Source organism: Ursus arctos, unplaced genomic scaffold, assembly GCF_023065955.2.
Source record: "Ursus arctos isolate Adak ecotype North America unplaced genomic scaffold, UrsArc2.0 scaffold_9, whole genome shotgun sequence".
NCBI classification, from domain to species: domain Eukaryota; kingdom Metazoa; phylum Chordata; class Mammalia; order Carnivora; family Ursidae; genus Ursus; species Ursus arctos.
Window position 1 is genome coordinate 78,340,019 of NW_026623111.1, and position 22,140 is coordinate 78,362,158.

The 22,140-nt window shown below is 38.1% G+C and overlaps 1 protein-coding gene across 1 annotated transcript in view; it reads right to left on the reverse strand.

Annotated features, from left to right (window-relative positions):
* ADH4 (alcohol dehydrogenase 4 (class II), pi polypeptide) overlaps positions 1-22,140 on the reverse strand; it is a 41,081-nt gene that overhangs the window by 4,685 nt on the left and 14,256 nt on the right. Inside the window, exons 2-7 of the mRNA XM_026509676.3 lie at positions 14,111-14,381; positions 13,256-13,357; positions 12,061-12,202; positions 10,595-10,682; positions 8,499-8,730; positions 3,548-3,808 (exon numbers count right to left, since the gene is read on the reverse strand). Coding sequence (XP_026365461.1) covers positions 3,548-3,808; positions 8,499-8,730; positions 10,595-10,682; positions 12,061-12,202; positions 13,256-13,357; positions 14,111-14,128 — 843 coding nt within the window. The 5' untranslated portion in view covers positions 14,129-14,381. The remainder of the gene's footprint in view (positions 1-3,547; positions 3,809-8,498; positions 8,731-10,594; positions 10,683-12,060; positions 12,203-13,255; positions 13,358-14,110; positions 14,382-22,140) is intronic.

The window sequence follows — 22,140 nt, forward strand, 5'->3', positions numbered from 1 at the left end:
TAAAGGTTTTATTTATTTATTTGACACAGAGAGAGACAGCCAGTGAGAGAGGGAACACAAGCAGGGGGAGTGGGAGAGGAAGAAGCAGGCTCCCAGCAGAGCAGGGAGCCTGATGCAGGGTTCGAATCCTAGGACCGTGGAATCAGGCCCTGAGCCGAAGGCAGACACTTAACAACTGAGCCACCCAGGCGCCCCTGCTTCCCTACGTTCTTTAACTCTCACAGTTAGGTAGAGTTACGGGGCTACTTCTGGGCCATGCGCTATGGGCAGAAGTGATGTGTGTTATTTCGTGGACAAAACAGAAAAGCTCTTGTGCAACCTGCCAGCTGTTCATTCTCCTGCTGTAACAACCAGATGACCTCATGTGGAGATTGTGAAGCTGAAAATGTGGACTTGATTGAGCCTTGGTAGCTGAGTCACTGCGTGGAAGGCAGTGGCCGGGGGACTTGCACTGACCTTCCCACGAGAGAGAAAACCTTATTATGTTAGCCTACTGCAAGTTTGGGGTTAATACAAAAATGCCAAGGATTGAAAATGTAAAGAAATTTGAGAAGGATACAAACTTGTGGATGGCCATTCCACAAGAAGTTGTATGATAAATAGATGAACATTTAAATCTTTTGAGACTAATCTTAAGAAAAGTGTAAACTTTGTTTTCTATCCTTTGCCATAGTCAGTGCTCAACTTAATTCTGACTTGTTGGGGCAATTTTTACTTTTACAAAAGTCTCAATAGGAAGTACAGCTTTTTTCACCACCAATCACTGTATGAAAGAAGCAATTTTTAAGAAAAGATTTTATTTATTTATTTGAGAAAGAGCAAGAGGGTGTGCGCGAGAGAGCACAAGCAGGGGGAGCAGCAGAGGGAGAGGGAGAAGCAGGCTCCCCACTGAGCAGAGAGCCTGATGCGGGGCTCAGTCCCAGGACCCTGAGATCATGACCTGAGCCAAAGGCAGACGCTTAAGTGGCTGAGCCACCCAGGCGCCCCTAAAAGAAGCAATTTGAAGTATAGTAAATTCTCCCCCTTTTCTTTGTCTGTCTTACTAGCTATGGTAGATGCAGTGACCTAGAACTTTTAGAAAATGTGTTTTGAAATTTTATTTGAATAAATGTTTATTTATTTTTGACAATTCAAAATATTTCCAAATAGCAACTCTTATACATATGTACTTTTTATATGGAGGAAATATTTTTGTTTATGCTGTATAGAGAGATCCATGGAGAGGGGAAAATTCATAGACTTTACTTGTTACCCGAAGGTAGCTATTTACATTGACTCCTATTTTCTATTTTAGTTTTAAAATGTTTTTCCTGTTTGCCTTTTTTTTTTTTTAAGATGTATCCATCTATTTGAGAGAGAGAGAGAGAGCGCGAGGGCAAGTACACATGCATGCTCGGGGAAGGGGGAGAGTCAGAGGGAGAGAGAATCCCGAGCAGACTGCTTGCTGAGTGCAGAGCCCAACTGGGGGCTCAATCCCATGACCCCAAGATCATGACCCAAGCTGATATCAGGAGTCTTGATGCCCAGCTGACTAAGCTACTCAGGTGCCCCCATTTGCCTTTTCTACATTTCCGGAGTTTTGCTTCAAGCAAGAAATTCATCTCCTTAATGATGTCTTAGCTAAAAATGGGTATTATATGCAAGTACAGGGTTTTATTTAGAATCTTCTGATAACTTCCGATGAGAATTACTTTTATTTCTCAAAACTTTATAATATCGTCAGTTATTTTAACTTTCTGGTTGTTCTGTTGGATTCTTTCGGCTGCTTTAGAGAATTAGTGGTCATTGAACTCAAGTTCACACACATTACTAGAATCTCCTTTACACCTGAGAAGTTTAGCTTTCCTTAGTTATGGAAACTTGGTAGATGGGTAGGTAGCTGCTCTTTTTGAGATTTAATAAATCCCTCTATTCTTATTTGGATTAGCTGGTATAATTCTGTTGCATAATTTAAATAATAATAGAACCTGCCAAGTTTTAGATCAAGTGGTTCTCAACTTGAGTTACTTGTAAAAAAATTGGTACCTGGGCCCTAGACTCATGAGAATATCCTGGGATATGGTTCATGCATTGGTATTAAACAATGATAGTAACAACTCCTTGGGCACTTCTAAAGTGTAGCCAGTGTTGAGAATCTCTGTACTGGAAAAATAAGGTCAATAGGCTGAATTTCAATGTTTGAAAAAAATTTGAGCTGTGGAAAGTGGAGGAATGGATGTAGCACATTGTTAGCTGCAGATGCCAAGGATAATTTAAAAAGCAGGGTCTAAAGCATTGAACGTAGGGGAGCAGTGCAGGATAAGGAGCCCTGAGTGCATGAATTTGCAGTAATAGCTAACATTTACTGAGTGCTTATTACCTGCCAGATCATCCTTTAAGCTGTTACATTATTCCAATGAACCATTCTGAGAGGAGAGACCCAGGGAAGGAGGCTGATGCTTTCAGCAGTTCCCCCCTCCCCCCATCTCCATTCTCTTCTGGAGAATGCATCAGTTGGGTAAGAACCAAGGGGAAAAACTGTACAAAGCCTGCTGCTGGGAGGTTGAAGTACAGAATTCTATTTTTTATAACCTCCATAGAGGAGGGTTTTGGGAGCCACGTTGAGTGAAGTCGTAAATAAAAGGGCGTCATGTCATAGTTACTCCACAGGTCTCACTCATGAAATAAGAATCCATGGGCAGATAATTAGTCGATAAATTGTTTGATCATCTCATAAAACAAAACAAAACTCTACTTAGTGTCTTTGAGCAGATAGGCATCAAGTGACCATTCGCTGGAGAGTGAGGCTGGGCAGTTTGGCAAGCTAACTTTTCCATGTGTTGTCTGTGTGGCTGGCTCTTTACCCCACTTTCTAGAGTAGAATAAACAGGGCTGGCTTTGTGGGTCTCCAGCGGGTGCAGTCGCTCAGGGCCCTGTGCTTAGAAGGCCCTGCAAGTTATGTAGCTTGTCCTGAGAGAAGAAATATGAATGATATAGAATTGTAGTGTTTAGGAAAAAAGATCTACTTTTTAATTTTGCAGTGTGTGTGTGTTTAATATATTGAATATATTGAAAATTTCAGATTTATTATGTGAACCTAATTTTGCAGCCCATTTATTTAGATCTGATGGACAGGACTGGATTGTTTGTAGTTTGCTAACCTCTCACCTTTCTGCTTTTAAGTGGGAGTGGAATACCTCTAGATGTTAGGGGTGACATGCGTCAACCTGTCTTCTTCCCTCCTCTAAGTCTGCCTTTTCTGTTTTTTTCTTTTTCATTTCTCATAGGCACAATTCTTTTAAAATTTTCATTTCTAAGTTTTCTCTTTTGGCTGAATTTCATGTGGAAGGATATACAGAAATATTAATAACCTACTAAGTAAATATTAATATTTATTAAATATTAACAATGCATACAATCTAATATTAATAAATATTGTCTATATAAATATATATTTAAGTATGTTAATATTAATATAAAATAACTATATCAATATAAACATATTGCCAATGTTTATTAATGTTAGTAAATATAATTTATTATATACTGTTATAAAAAATATACATACCATGGTTTCAGGTCCACCTGCACAGTCAAAGGCAAAATCCACACCTCCATTGGTCATTTCAATGATGACCTCCTGGATGGGTTTATCTAGATTTCTAGGATTGAGGCAGTCAGTGGCTCCAACGGCTTTGGCCTTTGTAAACTTCTCACTGTTGATGTCGATAGCCATGATTCTGGAAGCTCCCGCTACTTTACAGCCCATTATGGCGGAAAGACCAACAGCTCCTAGGCCAAAGACAGCACAAGTAGAACCAGGGGTGACCTGCAGGCAAGAAAATTATAAATTAACTTTTTTTTTTTTTAAAGGAATAGAGTGAGGTGGGGGCAGGAACATAAAAATAAAAGACGGCCTTCATAAAACTAAATGATATAGCCAATGGGGGCAATCTGCCAATATGAAAATGCATGGATCACTGGCTAAATATGGGGGATCATTTGAATGTCATTAGAATCGTCAGCTCATAAGAAACAAACCCAAGTGAAAATGATCTGCTTGTTTTCCTCTTCCCTTTACTGTTATCAGAACAAAATTTTAAAACCCATACATTTTAAAGGGTTTATTTTCCTTTTTCCATAGATCACAATTAATTTATATTTTTAATAGGCCTTATTTGGTTGTATTAGTGTTGGTTTTGAATGAGTACTGATGTTTCTCTAAATGTGAATTAACTCACCTCCCAAATCATCAGTTAATTTAAATGGAATGAAATAAAAAATTTTTTTTTAAGATTTTATTTATTTATTTAACAGAAAGACAGCCAGTGAGAGAGGGAACACAAGCAGGGGGAGTGGGAGAGGAAGAAGCAGGCTCCCAGCGTAGGAGCCTGATGTGGGGCTCGATCCCAGAACGCCGGGATCACTCCCTGAGCCGAAGGCAGACGCTTAACGACTGCGCCACCCAGGCGCCCCTGAAATCCAAATTTCTTTGCATCAAATTGAAGGGTTTTTGGAGCTGACCTGATGACTTCCAGCTGCATCTACGTGGTAGTCCCGTTGCTGCAGCCACAGCACGCTCGCGAGTCCCTTTCCTCATCCTCAGTTTTGCTGTTTCCTCAGCCTGATGCACTTCGCACCTTATTTCCTCTAATTAAAATGTGACCTATACTTCTAGGCCTGACTTAAGTGACACTCTCCCCTTGAAACTTCTCTTGATTCTTTAATCAGGAATTAGTGCCCACCTTTTTGCTTTTTCTGTGTTGTATTTATAATCTACCTTGGTTGATTGATTTTGTATTTGTGTGTTTCTTCAAAAGACTATAAGTTCTTTGAAGGCATATTATCTTCCACATTGCTATTAAGAGTCTTCTCTATGCTGGGTCTTTAATAAATGTTTGTTGCATTGAATTAAATAAAAACTGAATATACAAGATGATAAGGAAAGTTGCTATAACTGGAATGTATTATTCTGTAGAGCGGTATAATGGTAAAAAAATTCTACACGGAGAGATGCTTAAGTAATATTTTCTAATGATGATGGGAAACTGTTAGAATTAAAGCATAAACAAAAGGGAAAGAGGAATCTGCCCAAGGGAAGTACTGATACATTCTAAATTGGAAACAAAACTGTTAAGGAATAGAGAGAATGTGTATCTCTTACTTAAATTTATGCATGATATTAGGCATGTATACACTGACTTTTGCTACTCAGGGTGAAATAAACCACTTTTTACAAATATTCAGAATATTGTTCTATACACACAATGTACTATTTAATATTGTGGCATGTTTTCAGTATAGTTCCAAATATATTTCTCTAGAGACTGTGTTCAAAAGTTTGCGTGAGTCATTGAGAGGAGAAAGGCATTTTTCTCATTGAGGCAATGTTGTACACAGTAGTTGTACACAGCTCACAACAGTGTAATTGGAATACACTGTATTAATTGTATTAAAACAACTGGATGGCTGTGTCTAAAAGTGCCTTTGATTGCAGTAGTGGGGGAAGGTCACTATAAAATACCCCTCTCCCCATTTGAAAATAGAACTATACATAGTGGATGATTATCTATTTGTAGACAACACCGTTATGGTACATTTTCATGCTTCCAAAGATCTCTGTGAAATGTGATTAATTTGGCAGTAAAGGATATGACAAATTAAAAAGAATTAGGAGTCCTGGTGATGCTGGATGCAGGTCTCCCAATAGTTACACAAAGTTGTTTCATTACTTTTCTTCCCAGAAGTAGATTAAACTTCATTTAAGCTCTTGCCTTTTGGCTGGAATTACTGATATTTCTTCTCTTAACTTGTTCCTATCAGATTCATTTCTCTTCTCTTCCCTAAGCATCCTATGAAGGAGTTTAAGTGTTCCTCAGCAGTGAGAAGAACAGGACCTAGAAATTTACTTCAACTTTGATTGGATTTTAAAGAAAATTGTAGCTGAATCTCTAGTGTTAATATCCCTGAGGAAAGACTAGAGTAGGAGAAGGTGATAGTCTGCATGGAGTTCAGGAAAGGGGAGGTGGCCCAAAGAGCAATAATTCTTCCAGTGCTATCTAGAGGAGACTTCGCCTTGACTGCCAAGGTTACATCTGCTTTTAACTCTACTCAGTTAATGATACGCTTCCTCTAGGAGCCTTCAGATTGTAGTCTGACTTCCCATACAATTTTTAATTTTTAATATACTGATAGCCAAAAGTAGCATTCCTGTCTACTTGACTCATTCTCAGTGAAAAGTCTTATCTTGATATTCTGACTATTAGATCAACTTTTTATTTTGGTTAGGCTGAGTGTATTTCCTTGACACTTGAACAACTCCAGGTAACCTGATAAAAAGGAGTACTTGGATTTTTCAGTATAGTTCCACATATATTTCTCTAGAGACTGTGTTCAAAAGTTTGCCTGAAACATAAGAACTAGAATGATCAGTAGGGGAAGAAAGGGATAAAGAAAGGGGGGGTAATCAGAAGGGGGAATGAAACATGAGAGACTATGGACTATGAGAAACAAACTGAGGGCTACAGAGGGGAGGGGGGTGGGGGAATGGGATAGACCGGTGATGGGTAGTAAGGAGGGCACATATTGCATGGTGCACTGGGTGTTATACACAACTAATGAATCATCGAGCCTTACATCGAAAACCGGGGATGTACTGTATGGTGACTAACATAATATAATAAAAAATCATTATTAATAAAAAAAAAAAAAAAAAAAAAATTAATAAGTTAAAAAAAAAAAAAAAAAAAAAAAAAAAAAGTTTGCCTGAGTCTTGGGGCGCCTGGGTGGATCAGTTGTTAAGCGTCTGCCTTCGGCTCAGGGCGTGATCCTGGAGTCCTGGGATCGAGCCCCACGTCAGGCTCCTCTGCTGGGAGCCTGCTTCTCCCTCTCCCACTCCCCCTGCTTGTGTTCCCTCCCTCGCTGGCTGTCTCTATCTCTGTCAAATGTATAAATAAAATCTTTAAAAAAAAAAAAATTTGCCTGAGTCATTGAGAGGAGAAAGGCATTTTTCTCATTGAGGCAATGTACACAGTAGTTGTACACATTATCCTTATCAAGCCTTATCAAGATGTTTTAAAGCTTGCTTAAGAGCCTGGCTTCATTCATTCATTCATTGAAAAATAATCCAGTTCCTACTGTGTGTCAGGTACAGGGTTAGGCTCTGAAGATATCGCAATGAACAGGAGAGAGTCCTTGCCCTCAAGGAGCGAATAGTCTGCGGCGCCTGGGTGGCACGGCGGTTAAGCGCCTGCCTTTGGCTCAGGGCGTGATCCCGGCGTTATGGGATCGAGCCCCACATCAGGCTCTTCCGCTATGAGCCTGCTTCTTCCTCTCCCGCTCCCCCTGCTTGTGTTCCCTCTCTTGCTGACTGTTTCTATCTCTGTCAAATAAATAAATAAAATCTTTAAAAAAAAAAAAAAGGAGCGAATAGTCTAATAGGAAGGAGAAATGAATGGAAAATTTCTCCAGAGTGTGATAAGAAGGAAGACAGAGATAAACACAGATACTTTGGGGGAAACTGGGAGGGATACCCAATGCATGCCTAAGAGGCTGGAAGGTTTCTGATAAGTAAAAAAAAAAAAAATGGAGTCACCCAGAAGAGGTGGGGGAGCTTTCCAGGCAGTGTTGGTGAGAGCCAGGTATGGAAAACCTAGGGGCTGCAGTGATTGGAGCCGGGATACTGAGGATCGGGCCTTGGGGAACGAAGAGTCTGTGAATGGAGAATTAGGGAGAATCACTAGCCCCCTGACAGAAAAGTGGAGTAATGCAAGGGGAATGGAATCTTCACATTTGTTGTTTGGAAAGACCACTCTGGTTGCATTTTGTAGTTTGAACTCAAGGGATGAAGACTGATGAGAAAGAGGTTTAAATAAGGGGGTTGTTTGAGGCATCCAAGTGATACTGACATCTGTCCGGTTCTCATTGAATGGTTTGTGAAAGCTTCTAGATTCTAACATGGGCTTTCAGGGATGCATCTTGCCACCTTCAGGGCTGCCACCTGAGACACACTCCCTTGGAGCCACAAAGGGACAAGATGAGAAGCAGAGATGAATTACCAGTTGGACGGAGAGAAAAATCTGCAGGATCAGCGAGAAAGCAGAGGTGACTGTGTGGAGATGGGTGGGGTTTCTGTAGTTTCTGTTGCCTCTTGACTGGGTCTGCTGTGCCAGGGTGAGCATTAATATTTAGGGGGCATATTTAAGCATGCTGTGTTTAAGGCAGGGGTGGTCTGTAATCTAACATATTAGTATAGGAGAAGAAATGAACATGAACCGGGTGCCAACTAGATGCCAGCTGCTGGGCCAGATGTCCTACATGTGTAATATGATTTAATTATCCCCTTACTATTTGTAGGAGATGTTATTGCAGAGAGTAGGAGTAGAGAGGTTAAATAACTTGCCTAACGCCACAGAGGTAATAAATGACAGAGGTAGGGCTTGAAGAATAACTAGCGGCTTTATCACCCTGTTTCTTAGTAAAATTCTATTTTATGCAACCTGGTGAAGAGGCACTTTTACCTTGGCAGTGTTGATTGCAGCTCCATAGCCAGTTGAAAACCCACATCCAAACAGGCAAACTCTCTCTAAATTTGCATCATCATCGATTTTGACAAGATTTATATCTGACACCACGGTGTACTGAGTGAAGGTACTGGTCCCCATGAAATGGTAAATTGGTTTTCCTTTGCAGGTAAACCTGCTGGTTTTGTCTTCCATTAGTTCTTGATCAACAAGAGGATTTTTGACTAGACTAGAAGAAAAAAAAAAGATACAGAACAGAGAAAATAAGTAGGCCACTGATTACACTCCTGAAAAAAAATGTTAGGCGTTATATTTTTGTTATGACAATTTTATGAGATAGAAAAATTGAGAAAATGACTTGAGGCTTTTCACCTAAATACATAGTCAGAAGTAGTCTAAAGATAATCATGATAAACTTTTTATTGAATACTTTTTATGTGCCAGAAACTCTCTTAGGGTTTTGTATGTATTAATTCTTTAAAAAATTTATTATGGAGAACTCAACTGTATATAAAAGTAGAAAGACTGGCATATTGAATGTTTGTGCAACCATATCCCAGCTTCAACAGTTACCATCTCAGGGCCGATCTTCTGGCATCTGTTACCCCCCAACCCACCTCCAGCACCGACCCTCCCCCAGCACCTACCCACTCCCATGGAAGTAAACCTCACACGTTACTATTTTCGTTTGTAAATATTTTAGTATGTATCTCAAAAAGATTCTTTTAGGTTGACATATTGCATTTCATTGATATCTGTGTTAAGTCTCTTTTAATTGATAGAATTAATTGTTTTTTCCCTTTGCAGTTTGTTTGTTGAAGAAACAGTCATTTGTCCTGTACAGTTTTCCTCATTTGAATTTTTCTGATTGCATTCCTGTAATTGGGTTTAATACATTTTTCCATCCCTGTATTTCCTCTAAACTTATTTTCAATCTAACTGGTTGATTTAATTTAGGTTTTATATTTTTGTAGGAATATTTCAAAGGTGGTGTTGTGTACCTTCATCTGGAGACACATAATTCCTTATTCTCTCTCTTTTTGTGATGTTACAATTGATGGTCATTGCCAAAATCTATTATTTTGTTAAAAGTTTGCAAAAGAGCGTATTGATTCTTTAAATATCTAAAACAATCCTGCAAGTAAGCATTATTATTATTCCCATTTTATAGATGAGGAAATTGAGGCACAGGATTAGATGTAGGAGTAATACAGTTTAGCTTCTGAAATAACTAGCTTCATTTGGCATTAAGGACAAATAGATTTTTTGGTATGTAGTCTCATTAAAGAGTAAGGTGATAAAGGTTTTGGACTCTGGAATCAGACTGTCTATGTTCAAAATCTAACTTTTATCTGGGGCCTTGGAATAAATTACTGCACCTCATTTCACTCCTCTCTCATTTCCTGTAGAAGTAGCTACTATTTGGAGTTTGGCATTTATCATTCCAGTGATGTATTTATACCTTTTCTACATACAGATGTAACCATAAGCTATACTGTATATAGTGTTTTTTAAAAAGATTTATTTATTTATTTGAGAGAGAGCGAGAGCAGTGCGAGTGGGGAGAGGGAGAAGGAGAGAAGGAGATTCCCCACTGAGGGCAGAGCCTGATGTGGGGCTCAATCTCACCATCCCGAGATCAGGAGCTGCGCTGAAGTCAGGAGTCAGAGGCTAAATGGACTGAGCACCTAGGTGCCCCTGTATATTGTACTATTTTGTATATGATATCTTACTAAATATATTTGTCAACAACTTGCTTCATTCCCTTAACATTATGTATGTAAGATTATTTTATGTTGTTGTATATAGATCAAGTTTAATCCTTTTCATCGTTGTATAGTTTTCCATTGTGTTACTACGTAGCAATTTGTTAATCCATTCTCTTACTGGTGGACACTGGGCTATTTTTAATTGCTGTTATAAGCAATGTTGCAGTGCACATTTTAGCATATGTTTCTTTGGGTAATTTTGCAACGGTTTCTTGTATACACCTAGGACTAGAATTGGTGGGTGGAAACTTCAACCAGGTATTGCCAATGTACTTCCCCAAATATTTATACCAATTTATAGTCTAACCAGTGTATAGAGCTTACCTGAGTTTTTTACAGAAATTTGTGAGTGGACTCAGACAGAACTTGCATTTTCTACATTGGGGCATGTAGAGTGGAATTACTTTGTCACCTGGAAAGAAAGGCCATATGTTGGATGGTGCCTAAAATACAGCTTGTAAAAAGTTTCTGCCAGATTAATCAGTAGAAAACACTATTTTTTATCATACACATTTTATATTCAGCAGAAAATATAGATGGCTATAGTATTTTGTTGCTTTACAACATAGCTGATTCCCCCAAATATTGCATATACTGGCTTTTTAACTTTTTCCTTTTTTTTGGCTGCTGGGCAGTCAAGCAACAAATCTGCATTGATACCACTAGCTACAGAGTCCTGTCTGAGGCTCTGCTGTCATTGCAACTGTCTGCATCATGACTATTACTATTATTATTATTATTTTTTACATTTCTAAACATCCGGTGTGGCACAGAATATCCTTATAAAATAGGAGAGGTGGACAACAACGTGCTGGATATGGAGATTAAACTTTATGTCATTGCCGTGTGTCACCATTTAGTTCACTCTCACATTCTGTATTTTTCTGCCTTTTACTCAATTTCAATTTAATAATGGCTTCTATCCTCTGATGACCATTTAGTATGTGCTAGGCACCCTTCTAACTGCTTGCCCATACTATCTCATTTAATTCTCAGACAATCCTTTGAGATGGGTACCTTTTCTCCCCACTTTAGAAAACGGAAATCTGAGCTGTGTCAAGAAAAGTGACTTCACCGGTGGAGGTCACACATCCAGTAAGTGGCAGAGCTAGGGCTACATTGGCCAGACTCCTTGATGGATGCCAAACTTCCGGGAACAGTTTGTTTCTCTGATCTTGTTTGGAATGGATCTAGGTTTGGATGATCTAGGTTTGGAGCATTCTCATTAAAGGAGGAAAGAATGATATGGGTCATCCTACATGACAAATGGGTATTACATAGCCCATATTCCAGTATCTGCTGAATATGTGATAAAATGTGAAATAAATGATTACAGCCATTGCCGAGCTTCATTTACATATTATTTTTATGTTACAGAGTTTCAAAAAGACACATAAGCTAACATGGACATACATAATATTTCTCACTTAAGCTAACTATAAGTCCTCGTTCTTTAAATTCTTTATATTAAATTCTTTTTGTTTTATTTAGAAGAGGTTGTTACAAATTTTCACTCGTGCCCCACTTTGTGCCTTCACTTCACAGCACAGTTTCTCAATGCTATGTGTACATCAAGTGACCATGTTTCCCAGATTTTATTAGTTCTGATTTCACATATTCTGTCCCATTGTTAGACTGTGATAGATTGTATATCTTACTTAGTTTGTCTTTGGAACAGATGGTTCCCCTATATAAAGAGAGATCAATTATAGCATGCAAAGCCAGGACTCTTTATCAGTCCTTGAAATTTCCTGACATTTCCATTTAATTGGAATCAGGGAAGAACATACCTGGTTTGAAGTTGGTCACTCCTGGACCAACACTTTCCACAATTCCTGCACCCTCGTGGCCAAGGATCACTGGGAAAATGGCCTCTTTAAATTTAGGATTGATAAGATGGGCATCAGTATGGCACAGGGCAGTGGCGATAATCTACAAGGCAACCACAGACTTGAGGCCTGTTTCTGTCATATCACTGGGGTTGTTAGGAGGGTAGTTTTAGGCCCAATGTCACCTTGAAACTTTACAACGTTCCTGGAGCTCAATAAAAGAATTACATTTTGGAAAAAAAAAGAACAATTAAAAATATCAACATATATTCTTTTCTTCTAAACCTTTGTTTTCTAACTTTCATTGCCACTGGGAAATCATACAAAGAGATGGAATTGGCAGCTCGTGTCTCCAGGAGGGGAGAAATCAAAGGTAATAGGGAAAAGTTGAACAGAATCTTCTAGGAAGAGGGAATGGAGGGAACACAGGTTTCTAGGGCTTGTGCAAATTTTGTTGAAAGTATATAAAATGAAATAGAAATAATACGATTTTTATAATTCAAAGAGATATCAGATAAAGGATTGTCTTAGTTACTAACATACCCCTTGCTCTTCAAGATTCTGCTCATGAGGATATCCTATTCATTCTCATGTGTAAACCTGTCCTGTAGTGGCCCTGAGGAAAAATGTAAGCCAGGCCAGCTGTGGGGGAAATGCAGAAGTTCTCCCGACTTTCCATCTGAGATCTCTCTCTCCTCAGTGCGGCCTCCTTTCCCTGCTCGCCTGCACTTCTCCCCGCTCTGGGCCCCTGGGACTCTTGTACTGCTCCCTGCAGCACTTCAGGCCTCTCTTCTCCCTTGTTTTGAACCACATTTTTATCTTCCTTTTAATAACACTTTCCAATAACTGGCAACTGGAAAACAAAAAGAAAATCTAACTAATTCTCATCTGAAGTGAATTCCTTGGTCTAATTCTTAGGGCTAATGATTAATATAAAGATAGTTCAAATAAATGTTGAGCCTGTTATCAGTAACAACTGATAATTAATAATTTATCCTCCTGGGATAATGCCTGTTTTTTATCTGGACCTAAAAATGTAGTTCTGCCCGTAGGTAAAACTCCAGGTCCTCTCAGTCATGCCACGCTGGCTTGACCTGAAGAAGCCAAGTCTGCACTTAGTGCCTCATCTGTACCGTCTAGGAAAAGTCCCACTTACCTGAACGCGAACTTCATGAGCCTTGGGGGGGGCTACCTCAACCTCTTCTATGCATAGGGGCTTGCCTGTTTCCCAGGCGATGGCTGCTTTGCATTTAATAACCTGAGAAAGAGGGAGAGAGGGAGAGAGGGAGATTAATTATATAATTAACAGATAATTATATATACTAGAATTGATTAAAATTATATTTAATATTTTAAATATAAGTAACATTAAAGGAAAGTGGAAAGAAACCTATAATCCTCTATTCTAATGCTACTATTTTTGCTTTTGGTATGCTTTTCCCAGTCTTTGACACATGAATACATAATTTTTGATAGTTATGCAATTTTGAATTATATTTTTAAATATCATTAGTTTTATTGCAGATGCAATATATATTAATTATGGGAAGTTTCAAAATACAAATAAGAATAAAAGAAAATCCACCTGTAATTTTATCACTCATCTTATGATTTTGATGTAATTTTTTTCAGTATCCTATATGGGATCTTTTGTATGTAATACTTTGTAATCTACTTTTTCTACTGATTAATATACTATAAATATTTTCTGTATTCTTCTCTAACTTTATTTCTAACAGATGCAAATTCTATTTTGTTGTTGTAGCGTAGGTACTCAAATCTCTCTTTTTTTGGCCTTTATAAGTAATATTTAATTGAACACTCTTGTAGTAAGTATTTTGGCAAATCTGCGGTAATTTCCTTAAATTCCTAGCGTGAGTTCACTCAAATCCTTTAGCTTAGCTTTAAATTGCTGCTTTCTGAGAGTAATCCTGAAGGAAGTTTGTTTTAGTAAATTTATAAAGAGACAAAAAAACCAAGAATCAAATAAGGAAACAGTATATTTGCTTACTTTGCCCTTGGTGCCCATTTTTCTTTGGCAAACTAGCCTTGGAAGTTTCTCTCTGGTTAAAGAAGCTCTTCCACGTCTGTCCAGGGTGCTCTGTGTTCTGTAATAATCTGTCTTTGAATAAATTGCATTTCTGCCCTTTGTTCTCCAATCACTTTCCTGTTTGTTGCTTTTGTGTAGCTCTGCCCCTTTCTCTGGTGATTCATAGTATTGTATTTCAGCTGCCAACTGCCACTGCTCCCAAGGCTTATTTGAAGATGTTTGCTTTTTTCCCCTTTTATTGCAAAATATAAAATAGTAGAGAAAAGTTCATTTAACTTACATAGATGAGTTAACATACAAAGTAAAGGACATTTCTACTGCCCCAGAATCCTTCCTGTACCCAGCCTTCTCCTTCACAAGCCTACTAATCATCTCTGTGCATTTCTTTCTGATTCACCGTTCACTGTACAGTACGGTTTAGTTTTACTTATTGAAACTATGAAGTAATCATAGTATGTATGTTCTTTTGTCTTTTTTTTTTCCTCTCAACTCCAGTTTGTGAGATTCATCCACATTGGTCTGTTTTCATTATCATCCATTTTCCTTTTTGGCTTTTTTTTTTTTTTTTTTTGCTTATGATTAATCAGTGGTTACATAAAAATTCTTTTAATGTATTCTGTTGTACACGTGTGTACTTTCCAGCTCCTTTAAATGTAAGGTTAGCTTGTGTACTTAAGACTTTTCTTGCTTCTTGAGGAAGGCCTGTATTGCTATATACTTCCCTCTTAGGACCTCCTTTGCCGTGTCCCAAAGGTTTTGAACTGTCATGTTTTCATTTTCATTTGCTTCCATGTATTTTTTAATTCTTTTTTTTTTTTTTTTTAATTTTCTGGTTGGCCCAGTCATCCTTTAGTAGGATGTTCTTTTTCATCCATGTATTTGTGGTCTTTCCAAATTTTTTCTTGTGGTTGATTTCAACTTTCATAGTGTTGTAGTCAGAAAATGTGCATGGTATGATCTCAGTCTTTTTGAACTGGTTGAGGTCTGATTTGTGACCCAGTATGTTGATCTATTCTGGAGAATGTTCCATGTGCACTCGAGAAGAATGTATATTCTGCTGCTTTGGACTTTGGATGAAATGCTCTGAATATATCTGTTAAGTCCATCTAGTCCAGTGAGTCATTTAAAGCCCATGTTTCCAGGGCTTCTGGATGGCTCAGTTGATTAAGCGTCTGCCTTCAGCACAGGTCATGATCCCAGAGTCCTGGGATGGAGCCCCACCTTGGGCTCCTTGCTTGGCAGGGAACCTGCTTCTCCCTCTCCCCCCTGCTAGTGCTCTCTCTTTCTCTCTCTTCCTATCGCTCTCTCTCTAAAATAAATAAATAAAATCTTAAAAAAAAATAAAGCCCTTGTTTCCTTGTTGATCTTCTGCTTAGATGATCTGTCCATTGCTGTGAGTGGGGTGTTAAAGTCCCCTACTATTATTGTATTATTATCAATGAGTTTCTCTTATTTTGTTATTAATTGATTTATAGATTTGGCTGCTCCCCAGTTAGGGGGATGTGTGTGTGTGTGTGTGTGTGTGTGTGTGTGTGTGTGTATGTGTGTGTAATTTTTAGATCTTCTAGTTGTATAGACTCCTTTATTATGATATAGTGTCCTCCTTTATCTCTTTTACAGTCTTTGGTTTAAAATCTAGTTTATCTAATGTAAGTATGGCTACTCCAACTTTCTTAGTTTTGTTTTGTTTTTAAGATTTTACTTATTTATTTGAGAGAGAGTGAGAGCATGAGCAGGGGGAGGGGCGGAGGGAGAAGCAGACTCCCTGCTGAGTGGGGCTCGATCCCAGGACCCTGAGATCATGACTTGAGCTGATGGCAGATGCTTAACTGACTAAACCACCCAGGCTCGCTTCCTCCACCTTTCTTTTGATGTCCATTAGCATGATAAATGGTTCTCTAGCCCCTCACTTTCAATCCAGAGGTGTCTTTGGGTCTAAAATGAGTCTCTTGTAAGCAGCATGTCAGTGAGTCTTGTTTTTTTATCCATTCTGATACCCTGTGTCTTTTGGTTGGGGCATTTCGTCCATTTACATTCAGAGTAATTACTGAAAGATATGAATTTAGTGCCACTGTATTACCTATAAAGTTGCTGTTCCTGTAGATTGCTTCTTTTCCTTTCTAGTTTTTGTTTCTTTTGGTGTCTCTTTCCTGCTTAAAGGTTCCCCTTTAATATTTCTTGCAGAGCTGATTTAGTGTTCATGGATTCCTTTAGCTTTTGTTTGTCTTGGAAACTATCTCTCCTTCTGTTCTGAATGACAGCCTTGCTGGATAAAGTATTCTTGGCTGCATATTTTTCCCATTTAGCACCTTGAATATATCATTCCATCCTTTCTGGCCTGCCAGGTCTCTGTGGACAGGTCTACTGCTAACCTTATGGGTCTATCTTTGTAGGGTAAGAATCTTTTGTCTCTAGCTGCCCTCAGAATTCTCTCATTATCTTTGTATTTTGCAAGTTTCGCTATGATATGTTGTGGTGTTGACCTAGTTTTTGTTGATTTTGTGGGATTTCTCTGAACCTCTTGGACTTAAATACCTATTTCCTTCCCTAGATTAGGGAAATTCTCAGCTATAATTTTTTTTTAAAGATTTTATTTATTTATTTGACACAGAGAGAGAGACAGCCAGCGAGAGAGGAAACACAAGCAGGGGGAGTGGGAGAGGAAGAAGCAGGCTCCTAGCGGAGGAGCCCGACGTGGGGCTCGATCCCAGAATGCCAGGATCACGCCCTGAGCCGAAGGCATACGCTTAACGACTATACCACCCAGGCGCCCCTCAGCTATAATTTGTTCAAATAAACATGACCCTTTTTCCTGCTCTTCTTCTTCTGGGACTCCTATGATATGGATATTATTTCTCTTTATGGAATTGCTGAGTTCCCTTAGACTGCCTTCGTGAATAATTTCCTTTCCCTCTTATTTTCAAGCTCATTATTTTCCATAATTTTATCTTTAATATCACCTGTTCTGTCCTCTGCTTCTTCAGTCCTTATTGTGCTTACATCCAGTTGGTTTTGTGTCTCAGTTATAGCATTTTTCACTTCAGCCTGACTAGTGTTTAGGTCTTTTATCTTTGCAGCCAGGGTTTCTCTGATGTCTTCCATACTTTTTTTTCAAGTCCGGTTAGTAGTCTTATGACTGTTGAACATGGAGTCTGCTTGGGACTCTCTCTCCTTCTCCCTTTGCCCCTCCCCTACATCCCTCCCTTCCCCCACCCCTCTCAAATAAATAAATAAATCTTAAAAAAAGAACCCTACTGCTGCATCTCTGCCTATTGAGCTCTAATATAGTCTTCTTTTTTTTTTTAAGGATTGAAAAAAAGTTTTTAAAGTAAGCTTTACATCCAAGTGGGGCTCGAACTTACAGCTCTGAGATCAAGAGTTGCATGTTCTACCAGCTAAGCCAGCCCGAGGTCCTTAACCTTTAATATATTCTTAAAGTACATCTCCAGGTACCTATCATGCCTTTTCCAGTTCTCGTTTTTGGGTACAACGTTTTCCCTCTTTGAATCCACACAACACTCATGTTTACACGTCTTGTACTGTTCACACATAGATAGCCAAATGAAGCAAAAGTTATTCTGTCTTGTGTTCTTTGTGTCCCTTTTTGGCACCTCTCTCTCACCTCCAACTTCCTTAATTGTAGAGGTTGTATTTTACTTACATTTCAAATCCTGCAGGGTATAGTTCAGAGACTGAAAAATTCTCCATGTTTAATAAATGCTGATCAAATTTAATATTTACCTCAGATACACAGTAGCCATTAATGCACTTATTAGCCTTCTTTCTGCCTTTGTTTTTGAGTTGCACTTTGATGAGTTTCTTTGAAGATAGAGATTGCTTTTATTTTTTGTAAATATCAAAAGAACCTGCTAAAAAGTGTCTTGAGAGGAAGCTGGAAAAGAGATTTTAGAATGGTAAATTCCTGGGCTTTTGGATGTGAGGGCTGCTTCCAATGTTAAAAAAACAAAAACAAAAACAAAGGTCATCCTGAGAGATTGACTTTACCTTTTCTGACCATTGCTTGTAGTTTTTGAAATTCCCAGTGTTATATATATCTAAAAGTGTTATTTCTCTCCCATTACATTTCTATATATGACTAATTTTATTATTATTTATTTATTATTTTTTAATTTTTTAAAGATTTTATTTATTTATTTGACAGAGAAAGACAGCGAGAGAGGGAACACAAGCAAGGGGAGTGGGAGAGGGAGAAGCAGACTTCCTGCTGAACAGGAAGCCCAATGTGGGGCTCGATCCCAGGACCCTGGGATCATGACCTGAGCTGAAGGCAGACGCTTAATGGCTGAGCCACCCAGCCACCCCTATATATGAATAATTTTAAAATAATACTTATTAATCTCAGCATGAATATCCAAACAGCTTATTTGGGACCCACGATGGTCCAAACTGAATTCATTGTGTTTCTGCATTAACTTGATCTTTCTCTGTTTCTAAACTACATGTTTTCTTTATTTCCTGCATCTAATTATACATTTCCTTGATTCTAAAGCACTTTTTTTTTGCAAGGTAAAATTTCTGATATCATTGCTTCTTACCATCAATGGGGTATCATTGTTTAATCGTTAGTATTTTTCTTTCTTAGTGGTAGATAATATTACGGTGCATCTTAAAATTGATGGCATTTTACCTCTGATAAAATATAGTAGTTGCAAAGACATGTGGATTGTAATTCTTTAGCTTTCCACCCATTTTGTTTCTATTCACCTGACCGTTACCGTAGTTCATTTCTTCACTACTTCTTTTTCTTATTGAGATAAAATTCAGTTAACATAAAATTCACCATTTTAACCATTTGTAAGTGTACAATTTAATGGTTGTTGAATATATTCACAATATTATGCAACTGTCACTAATACTAATTCCAGAATATTTCTGTCACCCCCAAAAGAAACCTATACTTTCTAATTTCCCCCTGCCTGTTCTCCGACAACCACTAATCTACTTTCTGTCTCTCTGGATTTGCCTGTCCTAGACATTTCATTTAAATGGAATCATACATAAATATACATACATGTACGACTTTTGTGCTTGGCTTCTTTCACTTAGCATAACATTTTCAAGGTTCTTCTGTGCTGTAGCATGTATCAGTGCTTCATTCCTTTTTTTTTTTTTTTAAGGATTTTTTTTCTGTTTACTTGACAGAGAGCACAAACAGGCAGAGCAGCAGGCAGAGGGAGAGGGAGAAGCAGACTCCCTGCTGAGCAGGGAGGCCAATGCAGGACTTGATTCCAGGACCCTGGGTGCATGACCTGAGCTGAAGGCAGACACTTAACCCACTGAGCCACCCAGGCATCCCCAGGTTTTTTTTTGTTTTTTAAAGATTTTATTTTTAAGTAATCTCTACACGCAACATGGGGCTCAAACTCACAACCCAGAGACCAAGAGTCACACACTCCACTGACTGAGCCAGCTAGGCACCCCTGCTTCATTCCTTTTTATTGCCAAATAATAATCTATTGTATGGGTATACCACAATTTCTGTATCACTTTTCAAGTGATGGATATTTAGGTTGTTTCCACTGTTGGGCTATTACGAATAATGCTACCATAAGCATTCCCATACAAGTTTTTGTGTGGAACATATATTTTTAATTCTCTTGTGTATAAACCTAGAAATGGAATTGCTAAGTTGTGGGAGCTCTGTGTTTAATTTTTGAGGAACTGCCAAACTGACACAATGGCTGCGCCATTTTACATTTCTACCAACAGTGTATGAGGCCTCAAGTTTCTCCACTTTTCAACAATACTTGCTATTTTTCTTTTTTCCTTTCATTATAGTCATTCTAGATAGTGTGAAATGGTATTCTTCACTGTTGCTTAAATGGTGTGTCCCTCATAACTTCCTCATTGACCTTCTGGTTTCTTTTTATTTTAGTTCATCCAAACCCCATTGGCAGAATAGATTTCCAAAGGGAAGTTATAGAATTTCCTTTAAAATTTTTTTCAGTGGTTACATAACAAATCTGTCAAATTAGGTATGACTTTGTTATCCTAGAATGTAAAGACTTTAAATAAATCTCTATAAATTTTGCTGCTTTTATTTCACTCATTCACTGGTGATACTGTGTTTCAACAAATCCGGAAAATTCACTGTCACTTGAACATCTCCTATACTGTCTTTTGTTAATTTTGTTTCCTACACCTTCTCTTCTACAGGTGGAATTTCTACTTTTCATTAAGGGCTCATCTCAGAAATCGTCTTCCAAGTGAAACCTCTCCTCGTCCTTCCATCCTTCCATCATTTTCCCTTTTCTGAGCCTCCAGAGAAATCGGTATGTTTCTTATATTATTCATCTTACTCTGCCTTCTAATATGAAGATTGTGTTCTTTTTTTGACCTTCCTCCTTCGGTACAAAGGTTTACTTGTCTTGTGTCTGTAGTTTCTTACCAATGTAAAATATTTAATAATTAACTAATGTGACTTTGAAATCATTCAGTGATTTCACAGAATTAGATGAATCTTTCTAAAGTATAGTGTGCTGTGTGGTACTCTGTATTTAAGTTATGTATTAGGGAAAAGAGAAAGAACTTGCCTTTAGTCTAATTGGGGAAACAGGACTGAAAATAAGAAATCTACAGAAATATGTATCTGTGAATCTAGTAACTTTAAGCTCGCCTTGAAGGGGAGGAATCACGCTGCTGGATTAGTAATGTGGTGGACAGAATAAGAGCAGAGTCCTGGAAGTTGAGCTGGAACTGTAATTTAAAGGATGGTATTATTTGGGAAAGCTGGAGCACAATATACGAAAGACAGTTTCTCCAGTAAATCTGGTAACTCAAATTAAGTTACATGTTTGGTAAACTATCTTATTAATTGATTTAATTATTATCACCTGTGTGTTTTCAGCAACTGTTAAGTGACCTAGAAATTCAATGACCCATGTTGTTAAATGATCTTTGTTTTCCTGGAACGATTTTACAGAGCAGACAGGCCTGAGATACTAAATTCAGATATTTAAGTAATAACAACTAGGTCACGGAGCATTTGCTGGTGGTGAAAGCAGTTTTGTCATGAATAGGTTGCCTTGTCCGAGGGCAGTAAATCTGGCTAAGATGTGCCCGTTTGACTGGTATTTCCCTCTGATTCTCTTCCCAGGAGGAGATTAGGAGGAATGTGCAGGTGCCCTCCTAGCCCCAGACCACTGTTGCTCTGTACTTTTGTAGTTATGATGTTACAGTGTTAAGGCTGTTAATAAAAAGAAAGATACTTCTCGTCTCAGATAGTTTGGGTTAAGACTTTAGAAGAGTTACCCTCTGAGGTCAGTGTTTTTTTTTTTTTTTTTTTTAAGTATAGTAACTATTGTATTTTGTTTCTTGATTTGTGGGAGGCAGGGAGGTAGTGGAATGGAATAATTAGGTGTTAGTATCTATTACTGAGAAAATTGGTGCAGTTTTGTGTATTGTGTATTTGTGTGTCTGAAGATGATTACTCTTACACTTAAAATAAGTTTATCTAATTTACCTTTTTATGATTCATCTTTTTAAAGCATATTTCAGAACATAGACTGATATATTCATATAGCATATCATAAACATCTGGCCCATGATTTTATTGCTAATTTTCAAGTTCCAAAGAACAGGAACTTTTTAAAAAAAATTTATTTTTTTTTAAAATAATATTTATTTTGTTATATTAGTCACCATACAGTACATCCCCAGTTCTTGATGCAATGTTCCATGATTCATTACTTGCATATAACACCCAGTGCACCATGCAATATGTGCCCTCCTTAATACCCATCACCAGCCTATCCCAATCCCCCACGCTCCTCCCCTCTGAAGCCCTCAGTTTGTTTCCCAGAGTCCACAGTCTCTCATGGTTCATTCCCCCTTCTGTTTACCCCCCCTTCATTCTTCCCTTCCTTCTCCTACCAATCTTCCTATTTCTTATGTTCCATAAATGAGTGAAACCATATGATAATTGTCTTTCTTTGCTTGACTTATTTCACTTAGCATTATCTCCTCCAGTC